Consider the following 20,055-nt stretch of genomic DNA (forward strand, 5'->3'; position numbering starts at 1 on the left):
AGATCGGAAACGCAGAGAAGAGACTCAAGTTCTTCGGCAATGCCGTTGGAGTCCGAGTCTTTTTAAAAACCCTACAAAACGAAAACAAAGTCCAAAGACGAAAAAAATAAAATAAAAATAAACGTTAAAAACAAAGAAAGAAAGAAACATAATTTATTTTAGAATTAGAGTGGTGAGGTTTTCAGAGTTTGTCCTTTTGGCGTTGTCAGGTCCCGGTGGTACGGACGGGTACGCAGCCCGATGCTGGTTCTGACATCAAGACCAGGAGGAGGAAAGGTGGAGAGGGAGAAAGGATGGATGCTGGGGTGTCTGGATCGGAGTGGGCCTTGGGGAAAGTGGAGACATCAGGCCTCCACCAGGACACCTCAACCCCTCGTGAAAAAAAAGGTGTGTTTGGGGGGAGGGGTGGGGGGGGTCCGCTTGTCTTTTCTTCTTTCCATTCATTTTTCTTTAACTTATGCTCTTCTCTCTTCCCCTGGGCTCTCAGTCCAGCTCTATGGGGCTGCCGTCCTGCTGGACCTCCTCACCCTCCTCTTCCTCCCCCGAGCCCATCAGGCTGTTCAGGAGGTTTCCTGGAACGAGGTCGGGTTTTAGGTGTTGGGGGTCAAAAGCTCCCCAGTTACAAACCACCATGGAATGCAGAACGAAGTGATCTTCTAAACAGACTATTCATGGGTTGTGCGTGAGTAGGCCACCATTATTGGGAATAATACTGGTAGTAATATGTATTATCCTGTAAAATATAAAGGGGAATCAAGCAGTGGGCTACTCACCTAGAAGTCCACCATATGATGAGGACTGTTTGGGTGGCACTCCGAAGAAGACCTGACCTATTCTGTCGAGATACTGATCCGGGAAGCAGCACAAAGGGGGGGGGGGGGGGGGGGGGGGGGGGGGGGCATGGTTGAAAAGATTAATACACTTTACAGCCACATAACTTAAGTCTTTACATTACATTCTCCACTTTACAAGCCAAAGTTCTGTGGAGGATTCTACTTAGATACGGGAATGGGTTGGCCTAACAATTGTCAGTGCACTTGGTTCTATGAACATCCTCACTGTACCGGCAGTGATATATTGTTTCTCTTCTTCTGACAAATTAACTTATTGTAAGTCACTTTGGACAAAAGCGTCTACTAATTGCCCTGAATGTAAATGTAAATGATTCTCCACTGATGGGAAGCAACCCACTGGGCACTTTGAGTTGGTTGCAGAACGTATGCATAACCTTCATCTTTAAAAATAAGCCCATGAAGTCAATGAACTCATGTTTCAATGTTAATGTGTCAACAGCTTCATTGAGTTCAGCCCCAATAGTTGCACCTCCATGTTCTAACTGTACACAAAGCCATTGTTGATTACTGCAAATTGGTAAATATGTAAGGGATAATCACAGAGAGCCCGGGCAACAAACATTTTGATATGCCCGGCTCATGGGCGGCTTACCTTTTCAGTGCCCTGCCTTGAGGTGATTATCCCGATTATTCTACTTCTTGCTTGCCAACATTATAAAACAATTCAAATACTTTAATAATTATGCTTTTTCTTATTCTTACTGCATGCTTATTAAATGTATACTCTGTTTGAGTTCATCTCCCTCAAAAAGTAGTCTGCTTTAATACGATCAATCAAACATGTTTTGGACACCTCGAAGGGCATTATCTCGCTTATACCATGGACAATTGCCAAAGAAAATAAATTAAGACCATTAATTTATATTTTCATACGTTTTTCACATGCCATCATTTAGTTTCCCTGGTTGAGGGTTTGACTAATAGCTGGAACCTCACCCTCCAGTAACGTTCTTATGCAACGGAAACATTGTTCAGTCCTCTAGTAAATAGGATGGACCTTAGATACGACTTGGCAACGGGAGGTATTCTAGTCCGCTCAGCTATGAGCCAGAGAGCTAACGTTATGAATAGTACCAATTCATCTCAGCCTTTATACCACAGATACTCTAGGGTCTATAGCATATAACTGCATTGTCTAATTACAGTTTAATGCATTTTTCACAATTTACCAGCTCTCGTTTTGAAGGCTGAACAGACAAATTGACTGGAACTACTTAGCAGGTGTCCATATATCAGGGTTAATGGACGCCCTGTAGCCAATTAGAATCGAGTATTCCAAAAAATACAAGCGGTGTATTGATCTACTATTTGATGACACTGTGCTCAGTCAGCAGCAAGTACAACCGACAAGTCAGCGGGCAACCTGCCGGGTTAATGCCCTCCTCCCAGCCAATCAGAATCAAGCATTCTTGAACAAAGTAGAATAAGGTAATATATTCTGGGTTGGGACTTAATGACATGTGGGCCCAGCGGCTCGACCAGTGGAGAACCAGGCTATAATGATACGCTCCCCTACGATACGCAGGGTCACGAGATCAGGGAACCTCACCTGATCTCGTGAGTTCACATTTCAGCGTCTTGCTAGAGATCAATCTGGCCTCCTTCCCAACTTTGAAAACCCATGGATCAGTGTGCTAGGGCGAGGGCGGCTTAGTTACAGCGGGAGTCACACCGTGGCAGAGCAGTCATTGATTTCCACCTACGGGCACGGCCTTACTGACCCCGGCCAATCAGATTAAATAACAAAGTGACGCTCGAGCCAAATCTGGTCTGAAGCAAACAGCTCTGAGCAAAGCTGATTCCTGTTCATCTTCTATCCGTGCCTCTTGCTTCGTCATGAAGTAATAATCCCTCCCCCGAGCACTGATTGGTCTTTCCAGTGTTTAGGTTTTAAATTTGGTTTTGACGGGATCGAGGCCAGACGGCTCTTCAGCGAGAAACTAAACGGGGAGAGCTTGATGGACTCAGCACGAGGCCACCACGACGTACTATATCGCTAGGGGCAGTGCACAGGATTCATTGGACTGACCTCATTGTACATGGGGTCCCTCTTCAGCGAAGGTTGATACTGCTCACACAATACTGTGAAAACTGTCAGTTTACCCCTGGGGAGAAACAAATTAAACAACAAGCATTAGTCAGATTGAAATGTTTTAAGAAAAAATAAAATTCCATTGCGACACCTCTGAGAACTCGTGTTCATGGTGCTTTAACACTGAGCTGAAATAGGTTTGAATCCCCAAATAGACCATCCTTGAGCAAACCCACCCTACCAGCCCAACAATAGCACCGAAGTCGCGTTGGATGAAGTTCCTGCTATAAAACGACTGGATAGTATATATTGTGATAATACTGTCAAACTCAAGATGAGGACTCAACGTATTTCAACCAAATGGAAGTACTCTAAAGGACTCCCCCGCCCCCCCCCCCCCATTAGGTCGTACACATACACACACATCCCTCTTACCCGTCGACTGCGAGCAGCAGAAACCATATGAAGTTGAGCAGGGGCTGAACGAACGGGGGTCCCTTCTCTATGGACGGATGCTTCTCTGTGTACGTGCTGAACACCACGGAAGCACTGTTCTTGTTCTTCAGACAGAGGAACCTGGCATGCGGATGAGAGAGCGGTTAGCATTCAGTGGGAAAGGCCTGCAGGCGGCCTTCAAAATAAAAGTGCTCCTTAAGAAGAACGACTTAAATTAAGCGAGAGACGGTGGCGGAGGCAAACCGAATACAGGATATCAGTGGGTTGGAGGTATTGGCTGGGGTGTTGCCATAACCCCTGACCTAAATGACACATATCTGAATACACTGCAAGTCGCTATGGATAAAGGTGACTAATATATCTAAAAAGTAGAATTTGAAAGAAAAGTTGAGATTTAGGCAAGAAAGAGATGTTGCTCTTTAAAACTGAAACCGCAATAGTGAAGTGAAAATATACTCACTACAAACAGTAATTTTTAGCCCATATAAAAACAGGCCCAGGTGGAGGACAGACGGCTTCTATTGGATGAATAAGGGCTTGGAATATTCCCTTGTCTCTACCAAAGCACTAACAAAAGAACGAACAATTAGTTCATTGTGTGGGCATTAACTTCCTTATCTGAAGAAAAGGGCAGAAATCAAGCTACATCTTCATTTCGAAATAAGCCTCCCCTATTGTTCCACCGAAAAAGATATATCAAGCCATGCTTTATATTGTATTCTTCTTCAATTTAAAGTTGCTTAAAAAATAAAAATCAATGGCACAATGGTCAAGGTCATTGGATGGGTTCTACATGGCTCAGAGGCCTGACATCAGGGGCGTAGCCACATGGGGACCAGGTGGGGCCACGACCCCCCTGGTCAGAGGTCGGCCAGCCCGCTGGCCCCCCCGAGTCTGATAAAAAAGTATATTATTATTTTTTTAATAATAATTAAATTAAAAAATCCTGAACTGAAACGGTCTAAAGAAAGCTGAAATATATGCACTATTAGTTATTTAGTACTATACTACTATTAGTTGCACAATTATTCTTATTTAAAGTGTCATATTGCCACCACAGTAATTAAGCCCTGGCTATGCCCCTGCCTGACATCCATTACACATCATAGGTTGGCATGATGTTGTCCCGTCAATAAGAGGCCCGTGGACTCACTGTAGGACGGCCTGCGCCACAAACATGTCGACCTCGCTGCGGAACCCCCGGGAGGCAGAGTATTCCACCAGCATCTGGGCGCAGCCCTCACCGTCAGACGAATGTAAGAAATGGTAGCGGGACTCGCTGTAGTTTTGCTCTGGAGAGTGGGGGGGGAAGGCGACGTTCACACACACAAACACACAAGCAAGAAGCAGATACATTTTAATAGTATACGAATGACAAGAATCCCGCTGCTCCCTTCAGGAAAACACGTGGTGTGCTTTCTATGTAGATATGGATATGGAATGGATAGGCTGCTCCACTCCAAGCCAAGGTTACGGAAGGGCTGGACGATAAGGCCAAAAATGATATCAGCTGTATATGTAAACCACTGCTAGAGGGAGTAGAGCTAAGGGAGTCATGTTCAGGCAAAATATTTTTCAACATGACATTTATTCTTCCTGTTCTTGAAGCGCTTTGTTTCAACTGTGCCGATAGGCATCATCTTATGCAAAAAAGGCTCGTCATTGCGCCGGTTATTTATTTGTATCGCTTCAATCTTTTTTTCAGTATGGGCTAATGTCTGAAAAACAGACATTTGTTGGTTGTCGAACTTCGGAAGTTTGACGAGCAATAGGGCTGGCCTGTTGGCTATGCTAGCATGATAGAGCAAACCCAAGCTTTCGGAGGGCTCTGTGGGGTGGTAACTGGAAGAGGTCGTTAGTGTTTCCCGTTCTGCTGAGGACTGGTCACTGACAGATTTTGCACCTAATGCTAGTCTGTCCTTGGTCAGACTCAGGTAACCAAACCATTTCCAAATAAACCAAATGTGGTATGACCTTTCTTAGGGGCAATTCATTTGTCTTTGCTGACAGTTTCCTCACACCCTATTTTATGGTAGTCATAGTGAGTTGTTGTGAGTGGGAGGGGCCCGAAACTTGAGTCAACTAGCCCTGGTCAGGGGCACTCATTTTGCAGACAAAATTACCAGAACAGTGCTAGGACTACTAGGATTTCCATACAGGGATTTCCCTCCCTTTGTGTGGCACTGTGTGCATGCACATCATCACACACTGACGTGGCCTATTGTATTCTGCTTTAACGCATTGCACTGACTCAGAGAGCTGCGCCGAGTTAGTGATTGACGCTGTTAAATGTTTATCAGATATTAAAATTGTTTTATCATCCAGCCCGAGGAACGGGTTGAATCCACAATGTCTCCACAGCCTACCTGTAGACAACCTGAGAGCAAGGTGCCTTGCCCCCTTCCTGCTCCTTCATGAACCTAGTCTGTTTTCACTGACAGTTACTTTGTATACAAGTGTGCGCTCCATGACTGAATAGTAATAGCAGTTAATAGCATCTTACCTTTCCACAAGGTAACAGCCAGTAGCTGGTGGAGCTTGGGGTTGCCCAGCTTGCTGGAGCCTCCCGTGGACCACTTGAGGGCCCTGGATACAAACGCTACTCTCTCTGGGGAGTTGTGGTCCATCATGCTGAATATCTTCGCCAGTTGCTCTGCAGGTATACAAATATTTCAGGTAAGCATCCGGTCGGGGTGAACTGGTAAAAGCATTGATATAAATCCAAGTAAACTCTGCTAGCCCACACCCGTTGCATTCATATGAAGAGAAAAGCCAATCTAAAGTTACTACAGAAATTTGTTCTTTGGTTTCCCCTGCAGACAAACGAGATGAAAGTGACTGAATGAAGTGGCTGCGGTGTGTTGGTTGTCCTGATCTGAAGTGTTCAAATCTTCATTTCAACGTGAACAAAGTCGGGTCTCTTCAGTGTATTTTGTCAACAGGCCAATATCAGATGAGCCAGATATAGTGGCAGGTATTCATTACCATGCCAACCTGCAAATGTTCTGAAAATAAATAAATGAAAGGTTTTTTTTCTATGAGGAGAGAAGTCAGATAGTGGCCCTGCAAGTCATGTGGCTGTCACATTGGCCATGTGATCAGGTTCAGCATCACATGTGTACAAAACTTTAAGCCATCCTACTACTACTACTGAATGATGTAGCCACTGGTGCTCTTGTTTTGGTTTCGCCCACAAGAATGCATGGTAGTTAATTAGCCATTGTGTTATCACTGATCAGGCCATGCGGGTGCAGGACAGACACTCACCTAGTACGTCATCTTCAACTTTTGCCTCAGATTTCTCCAAAGATTCTAGTACTAGCATAGAGAGGTCAGCTGCACTGTTTTGCTGTATTAAAGAGAAAAACGTTTTCAATGTTTATTCCATACATTAATATCAGAAAATATAAGAAATATTGAGAACCGTATAGAAATATACACTTAAAACCATGATGCACCTGCCCTGCTATGCAATCTCAGCCTGACCTCTAGTGCAGGCTCAGACTGTTAAACATAAACGTATCATCGTCTACATGTGTGACACATTAAACTGAACAGTTTACTACTTTAACTCTAACTAAAAATCACAGGGGACCACACATGTTTAGATTATATTTCTTATCGCAGTCACATTGCAAACTCAAGCAACAAGACCTTCTAGAAAAGGGGCAGGGTTTGAGAGAGCAGTCCAACATTACCTGGTTATAGCTGAAGAAAAGTAGTGCGCCATGGAACATCAGCTCTCTGGCCTCTGGGTGTTTGGCTTGTGACATATACCTTAGGAGAAACAATCAATCAGTCGTCAATACCTGAAAGTCGATCCATGGCGACTACCAACTTAGGTCTACTATAGCTAGTGGCAAGGCGCGGATGACACGCCTGAAATGTGTGACCGAACCGTACAGTCTATGAGGACCGTACTCGTCATGTTGCAACGTTAGCATCATACGAGCAATCCCATAAATTGTTTGTAGCTAACTAGGGCTAGCTGACAGATGGGTAGTGTAGCTGGTAAGCCACTTGTAAGTAGGTGTACAGACAGGTGTGAGACATTCATCAATAAATAAAAACGGGTATACACAACTCTGTGTCCACACCGGACATCCAAATCAGCTTGATTAATTAGGAGGAGGGGGCGATACATTAACGGTTACGCTGAAATAATTAGTTAACGTTAGCTCGTTAGCAAGCTAAACCAATGTAGGGCTTTAAAGAGATTGACACATAAAACGTACCACACACAGACACAACCCGTCCAGAGAGGGTGTGTTGGCAGCAAACCACAATTGAACCAATCATTTAAGAGCAACAGTAGCAAGGCAAGGTTGTTTGAAAAAAAAAAAAGATCTGGAAGTGTCAGGCCGCAAGACCTAGAGAGATAAAACGGCGTGACTAGCGGCGAGTTCAGACTTCTTACCTAAAAAATAAGGTCCTATACATCTGGTGTGCTTCATAGTAATCCCCCTTTTCCACGCTGGCTCGTAATTTTCCTTCAACCCTCTGCACGCCACCGCGGTTTCTGGCACTGCTGCACCTCAGACCCTCCTGCTCCGACATCTTTGTTTGCTCGGCAGCAGCACTGCCCGACCTAGTGTCGGTTTAACGCAAACGCCAATTGGCTTGAAAAGTGTCCTGCTCGCTCGCCGTACCTTTGATCAACACCCTTCACCAATGACGTACTTTAGGGTTTATTATTTCATCAATTTAAGGTTTGACTTTGTCAACACAATCTCATTGGATCCGTCAACAGAAAAAGATTTCCTACTACAAACAAATATTAAAAACTCCATCTGTCTTTTGTATAATAAAGTACAGAGCAGTTTGCTTATTTATGAATTTTATGCATTTGCATAATTGACTTTTTGGCATTGTATGTTTGTTTGATTCACTTATTAAGTAGCTTTGTACAATATAGTCAGCTAAATTAATTTAATGTTCTAAGTTTTCGATTACAATATACATAAAGAAACCATTTAATTTCCTGGGATTCACTCCAAATAAAGTTACCAACTATTCAAATATCAGCTCTTTATTACAATCCTTCTGAAAATAATAAAAAACACATGTACAGTAGAAAAAAAAGTTTCAAGAGGCTTTACAAAATGTTTGACACTAGTCACAAAATAATTTACAAAGCTTCCTGCTTGAGAACAAACTTTGGACAACAAAATAATTTAAAATGTCTAAATTACAGTGGGCACTTATAGATACACCATATAAAACTCTTCCAGTAAGCATTCATACATATAGATTTACATTCTTATATTTCTGCTGAAACTACTATTAAAATAAATATGAATTGCCAAAAAGCAACACTGACAGATATATTAGTACTCTTAAAATAGATAATTAGTATAGACAAGAAGCCTACATTAATTTGGCGTTCAAGCCATGACTGCAGTTTCTCATGCAATCTCTGGGGCTTTGGCAAAACCTACTTTTCCATATACTTGCTACCATATGGTGGCAGGTGGTCTCGTAGGCCCGTTGGACCAAAGTCCTTAGTGCTGACAAAAAAAGCTAAATTACAATAAAGCCAATACAAATCCCAGTTCAGTCTGTAAAGGTCCTGTATATAATATATCAGAGATCATCTAATTTCACCATGCTTTCTCTGTGGTGTGCGAGAGTCAAATTCTGGTCGTTTGACAAATGTCAGGTTGTTTACCATCCAAAATTGTGGTGTTCAGACTAGTTCATAATAAAAAATAAAAATAAACACAAATGGATGTGTTGCAAGACACAACGACGCCATGAAAAGGGATTCCAGCTCCAGTAACACCCGACCCATCCACTGGACAGGGCACACAGTCGTATTCTTAAAGAACACCAACAGTCATGTTCTTAAAGAACAGGGACAAGTATTACATTGGTCTACACCACTTCCATATAGGATAGTTCCCCACGGAACTGAAGTAGTGATGGGAGAGAGGTAGAACGAGAGGGAGGGCTCCTCAGTCGTTGCTGGGTATACCGTGCACCCTGAGCCGGTACATACACGTGTACTCCTGGTTGCCCCAGTTGGAAAGAATGCGCACCTCAATGATCTGGAAGGCCTGCTCATTCTCCTCCTGGTTCAAAAAAAAAATAATTACATACACACACACACACACACACACACACACACACACACACACACACACACACACACACACACACACACACACACACACACACACACACACACACACACACACACACACACACACACATATTGTTCCAACATGTTAACAGAGAACACGTTTTTCTCTTCATCTTCCCTGGCACTAAAAAACTAATAACAAAGGTCACTACAGAAATGGAAAAACAGAAGGGTCCAATCTGAATGTGTAGGATCCAAATGTGGTCAGTTAACATTTACGGCATTCAGCAGACGCTTTGATCCAAAGCGACTTACAATAAGTACATTTGTCAAAAGTTTGTAGAGTGCAGCATTGTAGAGAGCGGTGAGGAGAACTTACGGTCACGTGGTACATTTGCATCGCTTCTCCATCCTCTTCATAAGAGTAACTGCCCAATAGCAGCCCTTCCTCCTGGCCCTCGTCATCCAGACCCTAAAAATGGGGGGGGGGGGGGGGTGGGCAATTGGGGATGGCAAGACAAGATGTACTTCATTAATCCCAGTCGGATAATGTGGATGTCACAGCAGAAGTACAGGACATTAATTATAAACATAATAGTCGTATCTGAATTATGCAAACAAATATACACAAAACAACAACAAAGAAAAGGGGGCGTGTGTCTAACGTAGACGGTGAAGTCCCGCGGTGCGCTGCGCAGGGCCCCGCTTGGGGCCAGGGCTTTGGGGATGTGCTCCAGGGTAAAGGCCGTGGGCTGGACCTTCATGGACAGACGGATCACCAGGTAGCCCATGGAGCCCCTGAACGCCCAGCAGTTCCCCGGCTGGACGTCTGGCTGGATACACAGGGAGACAAAGCCGTGAGCCACGAGTCCGCGGACCTTTAATCCATTGGTACCATTTAGTCACATAGCAGAAAGTGTACCATTGTGCTACCACCCCCGGGCAGGGCTCCGGTCTCTTGCTCAAGGATGCCTACAGGGAGGCTGCAGACATGGGGGATTTCCTCCACCCACTTACCCCAAATTAGGATTCATAAGGCAGGGCATTCTACTCCCAGCCAGCATGTTCGGTGTTCAAAGCCCAATTTCTGCAGTCTACCTGTAGGCATCATTGAGCACGGTTGCTAACCATTACCGGCTCATTAATGCCACGTACCGTATGAAAAACATAAAAGTCAACTAAATGACTGCTAAAATGTAATAATGCAGGTTGTAAAGTTATATTATTATGTTAAACTTGACCGCCTTACTTGGATGACAACTCGAGGTGACTGGGAGAAATACCACAGAGGAAGACCGAACAGGCTGAGCAGGGCCGTCCTGGTCTCGTAGGTCTCCGAGCAGCGTGTGCTTAAGATGCTGCCACCTGTGGGTGAGAGGCCATCATTACCCATTGTGCCTTGCAATAAATGATCCATCCATGTTAATGCGTTGTTAGTGATAGTAATCAGGAGCAGGGTCTCGGACCTCCAGACTCCAGGGCGTAGTCTGCTAGGCCGGTGCGGTCCTGGGAGTAAAGTCTGAGGGCGTTCCTCACCATCCGTTGCACTTCCTGGTTAGTTGGAGAGTAGAGATAAGAGAGGTTAATGTTAAAGATTTAAACGACTGACTGTTCAAATGGAGCTGCACATCAAGTAAGGGGGAGGTCAAATAATGATCCAACTTCATGGTAGTCCCATGATATATCATACATATGATAAATAAACACGTTTATTCCCTATTGCTGATAGTTATTTTTATTCCATTGTCAGTAATTCAAAATGATAACCTTGTGTGCTAGTGTATCTATCCAGCAGTCGTGTTCAATTTCCCTCAACAACAACAACCGCTGCCCGTGAGCCAAAGACCAGAACAACCATGGTTAAAGCCACCAAATCAAGAATTTATTTTCCACAGACAGGGTGTTCCACATCTAGGGCCCCATGTTCCATTCCGAACGTCTGCAGCCAAACCGGTAGGCCTCCTTGATTCCCGAACCCCTACCTGCTCCTCAATGAAATCCCATTAACTCAATTCATTTTAATGAATCTTACTCCTTCTAGAAATACCTTCCAATCTGCGGTGCTCCGGTCAAACCTACCTTTCTATACACTTGCTACCATAGGTGCATGGTTGCACATTTGGTCACATTTGAATTTAAAAAACACATCCGGATCAGAGTCATTAGTGCGGACCACAAAAATAAATAATGTATCCTGACATCAATGCCACGGACTTATTGTAAATACCTCCTCCGTCACTCCGGCCCCGGCCGCATTCAGGGAGTCCACCACAGTCTGCGTCACCACAGTCTGGCGGTGGTTGTGGTCCTCCTCCTCCTCGTCGTCTACCTGCTCCCCACGGCGCTGCTCCAGCTGCTGCTCCAGCTGCTTGCTGACATTCCTCAGGATGCTGAGCTCCAGGGAGGCCAGCGAGGCTCGCAGGTCGGCCCCGCTGACGTAGCGCTCGGCCAGCCACTCCAGCAGCGAGTCGGGGAGGGCCGCCTGGTCGTCAGCGCCGTCGCCAGGGGAGTCGGTCGGGGAGAGGGACACCAGCTGGTTGCCATACAACAGGGCCCTGAGCTCCTCCCTCACCTGGGCTCGCACCTGGGAGAAGAGCTGACGGAGGAGGAGGGAAAAGGACACCATCACCAGGAGGTGCTGCTGGGGGGGGGAGACCCCCATGTGGAGCCTAGGAGTTCATGTGGGAAGGAACATCGACTAAATCCACCTAAATAGATTGAAGTCATGATTCAATCAGGATATCAAGTTTCATCATACAACCATCAAAGACTGAGGTCTGTCAAAAGTAGATGCATTAAGTTACTAAATAACTTTTAACTCCAATACAAGGTCTATACACGCAGTGTGGTGGTGAATTTTAAGTAACATATCTATCTATATAAATAAAGAGATCTGGGGAATATGCGGTAAGTACATTTTTTTTTGGTCCTCCTACCGTCTCCTGGATGTTGTCCAGACGGTGACAGTGGTCCTGACATCCCCTCAGTCCGTTCAGGTCCTGTCTGACGCCCCCCAGTGCCGTCTCCAGTCGGGAGACATCAGACCGCAATGCATCATGGGACTCACTGTCCACACCGCTGAGAAAGAGATTACCGCTGAGAAAACTACAAAATCAATAGAACCCTTTTACACAGGCGGTGTAGGTTAAAACAGGCGTAGCAAAGCATTGGTCAGCCCCTTTCATGTCCCAGGGCACGCTAAATCTAGAATATACTATTCTAGTATATTTTACTACTTGTGCCCTGGTATATCAAAGAGCAGAATCTGCACACTTTACAAGGACAGTCAGGTCTGACTTGCAATGCATCCCTGTCTGTAGTACCTGACCGATGTCTGCTGCCTCGAGGCTGAAGTTGGCTGAAGGGTTGTCGTCGTCGTAGTAACCGCCTCCTGTCTCTGCTGCACCTCCTGGAGGGGTGGAGAACAAAGCAATAGTTTGGTTCCATTAGTAGTTCTAAAGAGATTCCCCTCAAACTGGCTTCCTAACTCTCAAGAGGTCACACAGGATGAAACATAATATAATCAATAGACATTGGAACAGACAAAACTTTAAAAAAGTACTTATTTGCAAAATAAGAGAATAATGAGAGAAGAGGGCAATAGAAATGTCTGAATTGAACAGTGTGTTACCTCCATTTTAGCTGTAAGGGCTTGCAGAAGTTGTTCCAGTTCAGCCATACGGAATGCCTGGCTCTTCTGCTGAGCCATATACTGCTTTCGAGTCTGGAACAAACCCATGAGATACTGAACAGAAATCCTCTTGCACAACCCAAAACCCATCAAGAGCCCTTATGCCTGTTAATCCTTATGCAATGCCTACTCCAATGTACATGTTTTCGTTGGAATAACAACTCTTGGGAACCAAAATGGTAAGGAGGCTCCTTATTTTAAAATACACATAATTGACGCAAACAAATGACTCATCCAGTGTCCATTACCTTCCGACATGGCGTTTTGGAATTATATTTGTTTAAGTTTAAACTCCACGATTACAGACCCTACCATTTTAGCCTTGTGTATGGTCCTCTACATTGACCCCACTAGCACATGAGCATCCCATTACATCCCCCGCTCAGCCCATTAGCTCACCTGCTCCCTGTGTAACCGGTCCTCATCCAGCCTGAGCTTCATCTCAGCCAGCTTGGCCTCCAGCAGTCCGTCCAGCCAGGGCTCCAGACCGGCCCGCTCCGGCTCCGCCTGGTCCTGGTCCTGCACCACCACCACCAGCTGCTGCTGCTGCCGGAGGCCCTGGTACAGCCCCAGGACCTCGCCGTGCATCCGCTCCGCCCGGTGACCGCTGTCCTCTATGCGCTCCCACAGCTGGGCCAGACTCTGCTCCAGCAGCCGCAGACGCTCAGATCCCCCGGACGAGGCCTCTTCGCCCTGCGGGGGGGGGAACAGCAGTGCATGGCTTTACTTCAGAGATGGACTTCGACGCAGACATTTCTCCGAGCTAAGTTTTATTTGAAGCCATGTGCATTCAAAAACAATCCAGAGACAGTGTAATTCCGAATGGAATTTTTTGGCAAGTAGGAATATAACTTTGTACGTTTTTTTTTTACGTCTTTTTTTTACAACATATTACAAATTTCCAACAAATAAATATATAAAAATACATAGTCGAAAGAAAACTATTGAGTGCAGGTGCTATGTGCAATTAGGTGTGGATGGAGACTCAATAAGGACCAAGGCAGCATTGGATGAATTCAGAAATAATTAATCTAGTTTTCACTACAATGCAACAGCGGTCCACCGCATCCCTGCTTACCTCTTCTCCTTCCCCTCCTTCTTCTTCTTCTTGCATGGCAGGAGGCAGATGAGGAGGAGGAGGTTCAGTGAAGACCTGGAGGTCTGTGGCCCGGTCCGGGGGGCTGGGGCCAGCCTGCCCGCTGCTCTCCTGGGGAGGCTTCAGCATGGCGGCCAGGCCAGGGATGCTGGTCAGGGGAAGGGCGTCCCTCCAGTCTGACCCGTCAACAGGCAGCATGGAGGACAGCACGTCTCTGGGGTCCCACCACCCCAGGAGGGCTGAACAATATTTAGTGTTCAGTATGCGCGACAATAACCAATGAGACGTATCAGATTATGACCTTTGAATAGGTCATGCGTGTAGAATGACAAAAAAAATGTTGACTAATTTACCAGACAGTAGAGGTAACAGGAGGAGAAGCAGTGCAACCCTGAATAGATTTGGAAGGCACCTGCGAAATACAAGACCAGATCCTCCTTGTTAATGCAAGGCTCAGTTATAGGATGCAATAACATACATTTGTTTAACTGCAAGCAAAATGCATTAGCAGATCAAAAAATAGATATAAATAATAAATGAGGTGTCAAGTTCCATGAAGCAGAAAGCCTCAGGCTGTTTAACCAAACATCAAATATCACTAAAGCCCTACTCCTAATGTTATATTCCTATTGGCAAAAGTGTGAACTCACCAGACCAGGAGAAAGTTCTTGAGGAGGGACATGAAGGAGGAAGTGTGATACCATCCTCTCTCCAGCCAGCGCAGCACACTGGATCCTACCTGCCCTGGACACACATGAAGGGCAAGGGCAGGATTAGTCTCACAGTGTCCTCTATCCTGTGGTCCCTGGATTAGGGACTTAACAGACAGCCACCAACTCGGTTAATCATGCAAGTCACAGAGAGACCGGAGATCCAAGCGGCTGGGAGGGAACTATACTGACCCACCTACTAAGGAACTCTATACACCTCTCGTTGGCTGCCGTCACAACAATGCATGCATTTTCACATGACTACACTAACAGAAAACGCATTAAAAACGCAGACCAGAAAATCAACGATGGCACTAAAGAAGGTCGTCATGCCGAAATCTAAATTGCAAAGCCAAAACGTAAAACCATGCACAAGAGTGACTTTGAACAGGGAATGTTGACGTCCAAAGTCAACCAATCAGCTAAAAGCATCAGTACGCATGCGCCCTCTCTCTCTCTTAGAGCGATAGAGAAAGCGAGAGCCAAAGCCAGAAAGAGTGAGCCGGATCGGGAGGTGCAGGAGCGTTGTAACCTGCAGACGGGCCAGATTCCCTGAGGTCAGACAATCGCTTCTTGGTTACAACCCATCCAGCTGAGCCAGCCCTCTGAGCTAGCTGCCAAACATAGGCTCCTAAGGAGGAATATGAGCAAGATGTACAATCACAAACACGAGAATCTCTTCCCATATCTAGACAGTCAAACCAGAAAGTCCTGACGTGTACGAAGATAAAGTCAACACAGATCCGTTATTTGGATAGAACTTATTGTATTCTATCCAAGTATTGAAGTGTTTTAAAAGTAGGTCAAATAACCTGCAGAGGACGAGGCAATCCACAACAAGCCCAACAACAAGTAGAGAACCGAAGACAGAAAGGAGTCTGATGATGAAAATGGTGAGGATGACGGCGATGAAGAGGAGGCGACGATGGAAGGTGGTTGTGTCGGCTTGTCCTTGGGGTCGTCACCTGCTAATACCCGCACCGTTTAACATGACCACATGTTATAACCTACATGTACCATGTAGGAAAGCCAAATGGAGTAGACAGTCCACTCTGTATTTTACTAGTACTAAACAGTCCACAGTGTATTTGAACTAGTTCTAGTAACATCACATTGAACCAGACTGTTAAGATGACGTAACAAGTACTGGCAACATCACTTTGAACCAGAATGTGCAATGGAGGAACGGTCTAGTCTAGTTTGGACACAACCAAAACAAATCCTGTTTAAAAACAATGCTCTAAAAACAATTCATTTATTCCTCTTCTATACTAGTTTAAACCATGTTCAAAAACAGCTGCATTATTAAACTGAGAAAAGAAATGAATTGCATGTTAAAAACAATGCCCTGAATATGCCCTACATGCTTTAAAAATATAAAGATCTGTGATAAGCATCAATCACAACACTACACTTGATGCTTCTTTCCCTTTCATGGAGAAAGGGAAGGACAAGTTTACGAGAAACCTAATCCTGCAGCTGACACGTCGTGAAACAATCACTGAGAATTGGACTGTATGCGTTTCCTCAAGAATACTCACACAGAGATCTGTTCTGTTTCTGGTCACCCGGGCCCGCTGAATCCATGTCTCCACCTAACCTGGAGGAGGCTGTGGAAAAATAAATTAATAAAATAAGCTCAGATTTTGTGATAGTTTAAGCCCCAAAGATTTGTGAGAAATTCCAACATGGCCTCAGTACTACACCGCCGGGCTGAGGAAGAATTTGCATTTCCCATGGAAACAGCCAAAGCAAAAAGGGTGGAGACGTATTTGTTTGAGAATGGATCATTACAGGTGACAGGAACCCATGCTGCATCATTAGCATAAACAAAATGAAAATCAAATCGATCAAGTCTATCACCACCGTGAGATTGTTGCCGGGTTCCATTGACTGAAAACATGGATTCCCTCCTCGTGCAGAGACCAGTGTTTCGAATAAAGAAATAAGATGCCTTAAGAGAAGCCAAACACTATAACCAAACCCCTGTGGAAGAAAAGACCACCTAGCACAAATCAGAAATGGCAGTTACATCAGCTTTCTCCCTTGATAGGACGGCAAAGAGAGACACTTTTACACCAAAAAAAGTGAAAGCTGGAGAAAACTCCTGGTTAGAAGACCCTCCCATCGTGGTTCCGATGAGTTCCAGTGACAATATCATTCGACCCCTACTCAGTACCTTCATTACCCAATTTTCCTATGCCAGCATCAGCAGGTCTCAAGCGCCAGTGGTCCCAGCCATGCTGGACAGCCTGCCTGGCCTGTGAGCCTAACCTTCGGAAGACCTGCAAGCCTAGGTTCAGTATCGACACGGCAGAGACCATGGCCTCTCTGCCAACGGCCAGGATCCAAGGCACAACACCTATAAGGGTTTGATGGAGCAACACCTCTAATTACAATGGAGACCAGATATGAACCATTGAAGGAAAAGGGTCGGTAGTTGTGGATGGTCCAGCTACCTTCATGGTCCAGGTGCATCTTGAGCAGCACGTATTTGTAAATCAGTGTGAAGAGCAGAGCCAGGGAGGCTGCCATCTTCCTGCATACACGCCTCACAGAGTCCCACATGGACACAAACACACCTGATAGAAATATCAGTCTCATGCATTACTGATGCCCGATGTGGAGATGATTAGGATAAAACTTGTTTTGTATATCAGTTGAAAATGCCATTAGTGATGTTACACGACACCCAAGCAGGATCACTCCATGCAAAATCACCAAGAATAATCGAATAAGTCAACAAAAATGTTTTATTACGTAAGCCTTCGAGAACAGGAAAAGTCTCCCTTCAAGCACCCATAAAATATCACCATATTGCATAAAAAAATCAAAAACAAAAAGCAGTCCTAACTGAAATGGTATTTCCAACTTAAATCCAACTCCAGTTCACCCTCCTCTGCTTAGTGCTACCCCGCCCTCTGCTGGAACAACCAGACCATTGCCTTACCCGGCTTCCCCTTGCGGCTCCTGTCCCCGCAGTAGATGATCGAGGTGGGGGACGTGGCAGCCGGACTGACCAAGGTCCCCTGGTGCTGGGCACCTGAGTACAGCGCCGACGACGGCCCCACGGGGAGTCTGGAGCTGGGGTTGGGGAACTTGGCGGAGCTGTGGAGGGCGCTGGGGGCCTGCTTCCTCTCTGAGGGCAGGGAGTAGTCCCTACAGGGGTGGCCGTTGACCATGGAGGTCTGCGTCTGGGCCGGGATGCTGTGGCAGCGTCCGTCTCCGCTGCCGACCAGAGAGCTGTTGGACAGAGCGGTGCTGTGCTCCAGGAGGATCGTACTGTCTGGGATAGAGGTCGGAGAGGACCAGTGTAAAGATAGCGTACAGCTGACTACGATAGTATACTACTGTGTGCACTGTCTATGGATAAACAGGCTAATCATACGGTAAACCTTAATCAAAATGCAAAAGTTATGTAAATGTACCTTGTGGATCTTCATCGTCGTCCAAACCTGTGTATCAGAGGAAGACAAGATCAATCAATCAAGATAAGCCGTAGGATTCAACAAGCAAGCTACTCATATCCACGTGTGCAATAACATCCCAACCGAATCCCTGTTCGTCATAACCACCATTGACCCAGTGCAACCATGTTCAGCGTACCCCAGTAACTGTCCATCAGGGTCTTCTCCTGGTAGGAGGACTCGTCCAGCATGGAGGAGAGGAGGGAGGCGTCCGAGGCCATGCTGTGGAGGCTGCTGTCGAGGTGCTGCTGGTGGAGGGAGGGTCTGCGGGGGGTCTGGAGGAGAGACTGCGAGCAGGAGACTGACAGGTGTGGACGCCGCAATGACTTGGACGAGCTGTTGATCGACGGCCTAGCGGGGAGAAGGAGAATTATTCGGAAGATCAACACATGCTGGTAGGCAGCTGAATGCAGGGGAAACTCTGCTTCCTACCAGTGTAAACAATAACAGTAGGCCCGTTCTAAATGTACAATCTAGATGTTCAAGACAGCCCTTGAACAACATGCGTCTTAGTTGCATGAAAAGTGGCACAGGGATACAATTAAATTGACGGCTGTTGTCCTACAGCCCCAAATAACCAAAAAGTTATGCTGTATTATATTTTAAAATATAGCTGCCATTTGGTGGACACCTATACATTTTGTCTTACAATACTGACACTGCCAGGGTTAGGGGTTAAATTCCGAGCAAAGTGTTACGGACGAATACACGTAATATTATTGCCATGCTCCAGTGGAAGGATACACAACCACCCTTTTTGAACACTCACCTCCCCTCAATTATGTTTGAAGTACCCCTATTCTACCACCAGGTAGCCATATTATGAAATGCTTTAAGAGACAGAGGAGACTCGAAGAGACAGAAGCCCGTCTTTCTACACCCACTTACGTCTGTTCACTCCTCGGCGGCCCGCCCAGGCTGAAGGAGGTGCTGCCATAGGGCAAGCCGCGCTCATGGGGGGGCGTGTGGATCCTCAGGCTGCGTCTGGACATGGTGGCGGGGGGCTGTGGGCACGGTCGGTCCGGTTGGTCGGATCTCTCTTCGTCCAACACCGCCCACCAGTAGCTGGACGGATGAGAGCCAATGAAGAGATGAGAACTGAATGAAACGGCACTGTGCTCGTCGCAAACTGGGGATGAGTCCCGGCCGAAAGAGCCTGGGTTCAATCTCGCCTCCCCGCACGTTACCGGTGGGCAGCCTTGAGAACAATATCCAACCCCTAGATGATCCTGAATGACCAGTGTATGAAGTAGCTGTACGTCGCTTTGGATAAAAAGGCATCAGCCAACATGGCTCGATTATATTAAATACAATAGTTCTCCAAAAAGTGTCACATTTTTGGGGTCCTGCCTCTTTTGCCCGTCATAAGGTCCCCCTCTGGTTTACCCGACACAGCGAGGCAGTCAACAAGATCCAAATGGCCCAAAGAAAAAACCCCTCTAGGAAGTTCAGGATGGACCAGTTTGGACTATATATATAAAGCCTTTGGGAGTCCGGTTCCCCCTGGGATGTCCCAGCAGTGTCATGTTCTCCGGCTAGTGCAAGGTTGAACAGGAAACACCTTACAGGATAACCCAGAACAATAACCACAAAAGGGATTAAGTAGACAGCAGGAAAGTAGGGAGAACAGCTAAACTTGGCGGGTCTTAATAACAGCTACTGGCATT

General features: G+C 45.8%; 2 protein-coding genes across 2 annotated transcripts; both read right to left on the reverse strand.

Annotated features, from left to right (window-relative positions):
* Nucleotides 1-433: 433 nt before the first annotated feature.
* get4 (guided entry of tail-anchored proteins factor 4) lies at nucleotides 434-7,899 on the reverse strand (the record flags this gene model as incomplete). The annotated part of the gene is made up of 9 exons (XM_079757235.1): nucleotides 434-572; nucleotides 774-846; nucleotides 2,884-2,959; nucleotides 3,322-3,462; nucleotides 4,496-4,634; nucleotides 5,846-5,995; nucleotides 6,610-6,691; nucleotides 7,041-7,119; nucleotides 7,760-7,899. 9 exons carry the CDS (start codon nucleotides 7,897-7,899, stop codon nucleotides 484-486), a joined length of 969 nt encoding a protein of 322 aa, XP_079613361.1. The 3' UTR covers nucleotides 434-483.
* Nucleotides 7,900-8,791: 892 nt separating this feature from the next.
* sun1a (Sad1 and UNC84 domain containing 1a) lies at nucleotides 8,792-19,380 on the reverse strand (the record flags this gene model as incomplete). The annotated part of the gene is made up of 17 exons (XM_079756820.1): nucleotides 8,792-9,413; nucleotides 9,804-9,896; nucleotides 10,090-10,257; nucleotides 10,674-10,789; nucleotides 10,891-10,975; nucleotides 11,652-12,020; nucleotides 12,361-12,529; nucleotides 12,748-12,833; nucleotides 13,056-13,148; nucleotides 13,515-13,808; nucleotides 14,194-14,425; nucleotides 17,196-17,283; nucleotides 17,381-17,503; nucleotides 17,872-18,207; nucleotides 18,350-18,376; nucleotides 18,528-18,739; nucleotides 19,277-19,380. 17 exons carry the CDS (start codon nucleotides 19,378-19,380, stop codon nucleotides 9,297-9,299), a joined length of 2,712 nt encoding a protein of 903 aa, XP_079612946.1. The 3' UTR covers nucleotides 8,792-9,296.
* Between the last annotated feature and the right edge of the window lie 675 nt (nucleotides 19,381-20,055).

Source organism: Pollachius pollachius (assembly GCF_949987615.1).
Source record: "Pollachius pollachius genome assembly, chromosome: 19".
Classification (NCBI taxonomy): domain Eukaryota; kingdom Metazoa; phylum Chordata; class Actinopteri; order Gadiformes; family Gadidae; genus Pollachius; species Pollachius pollachius.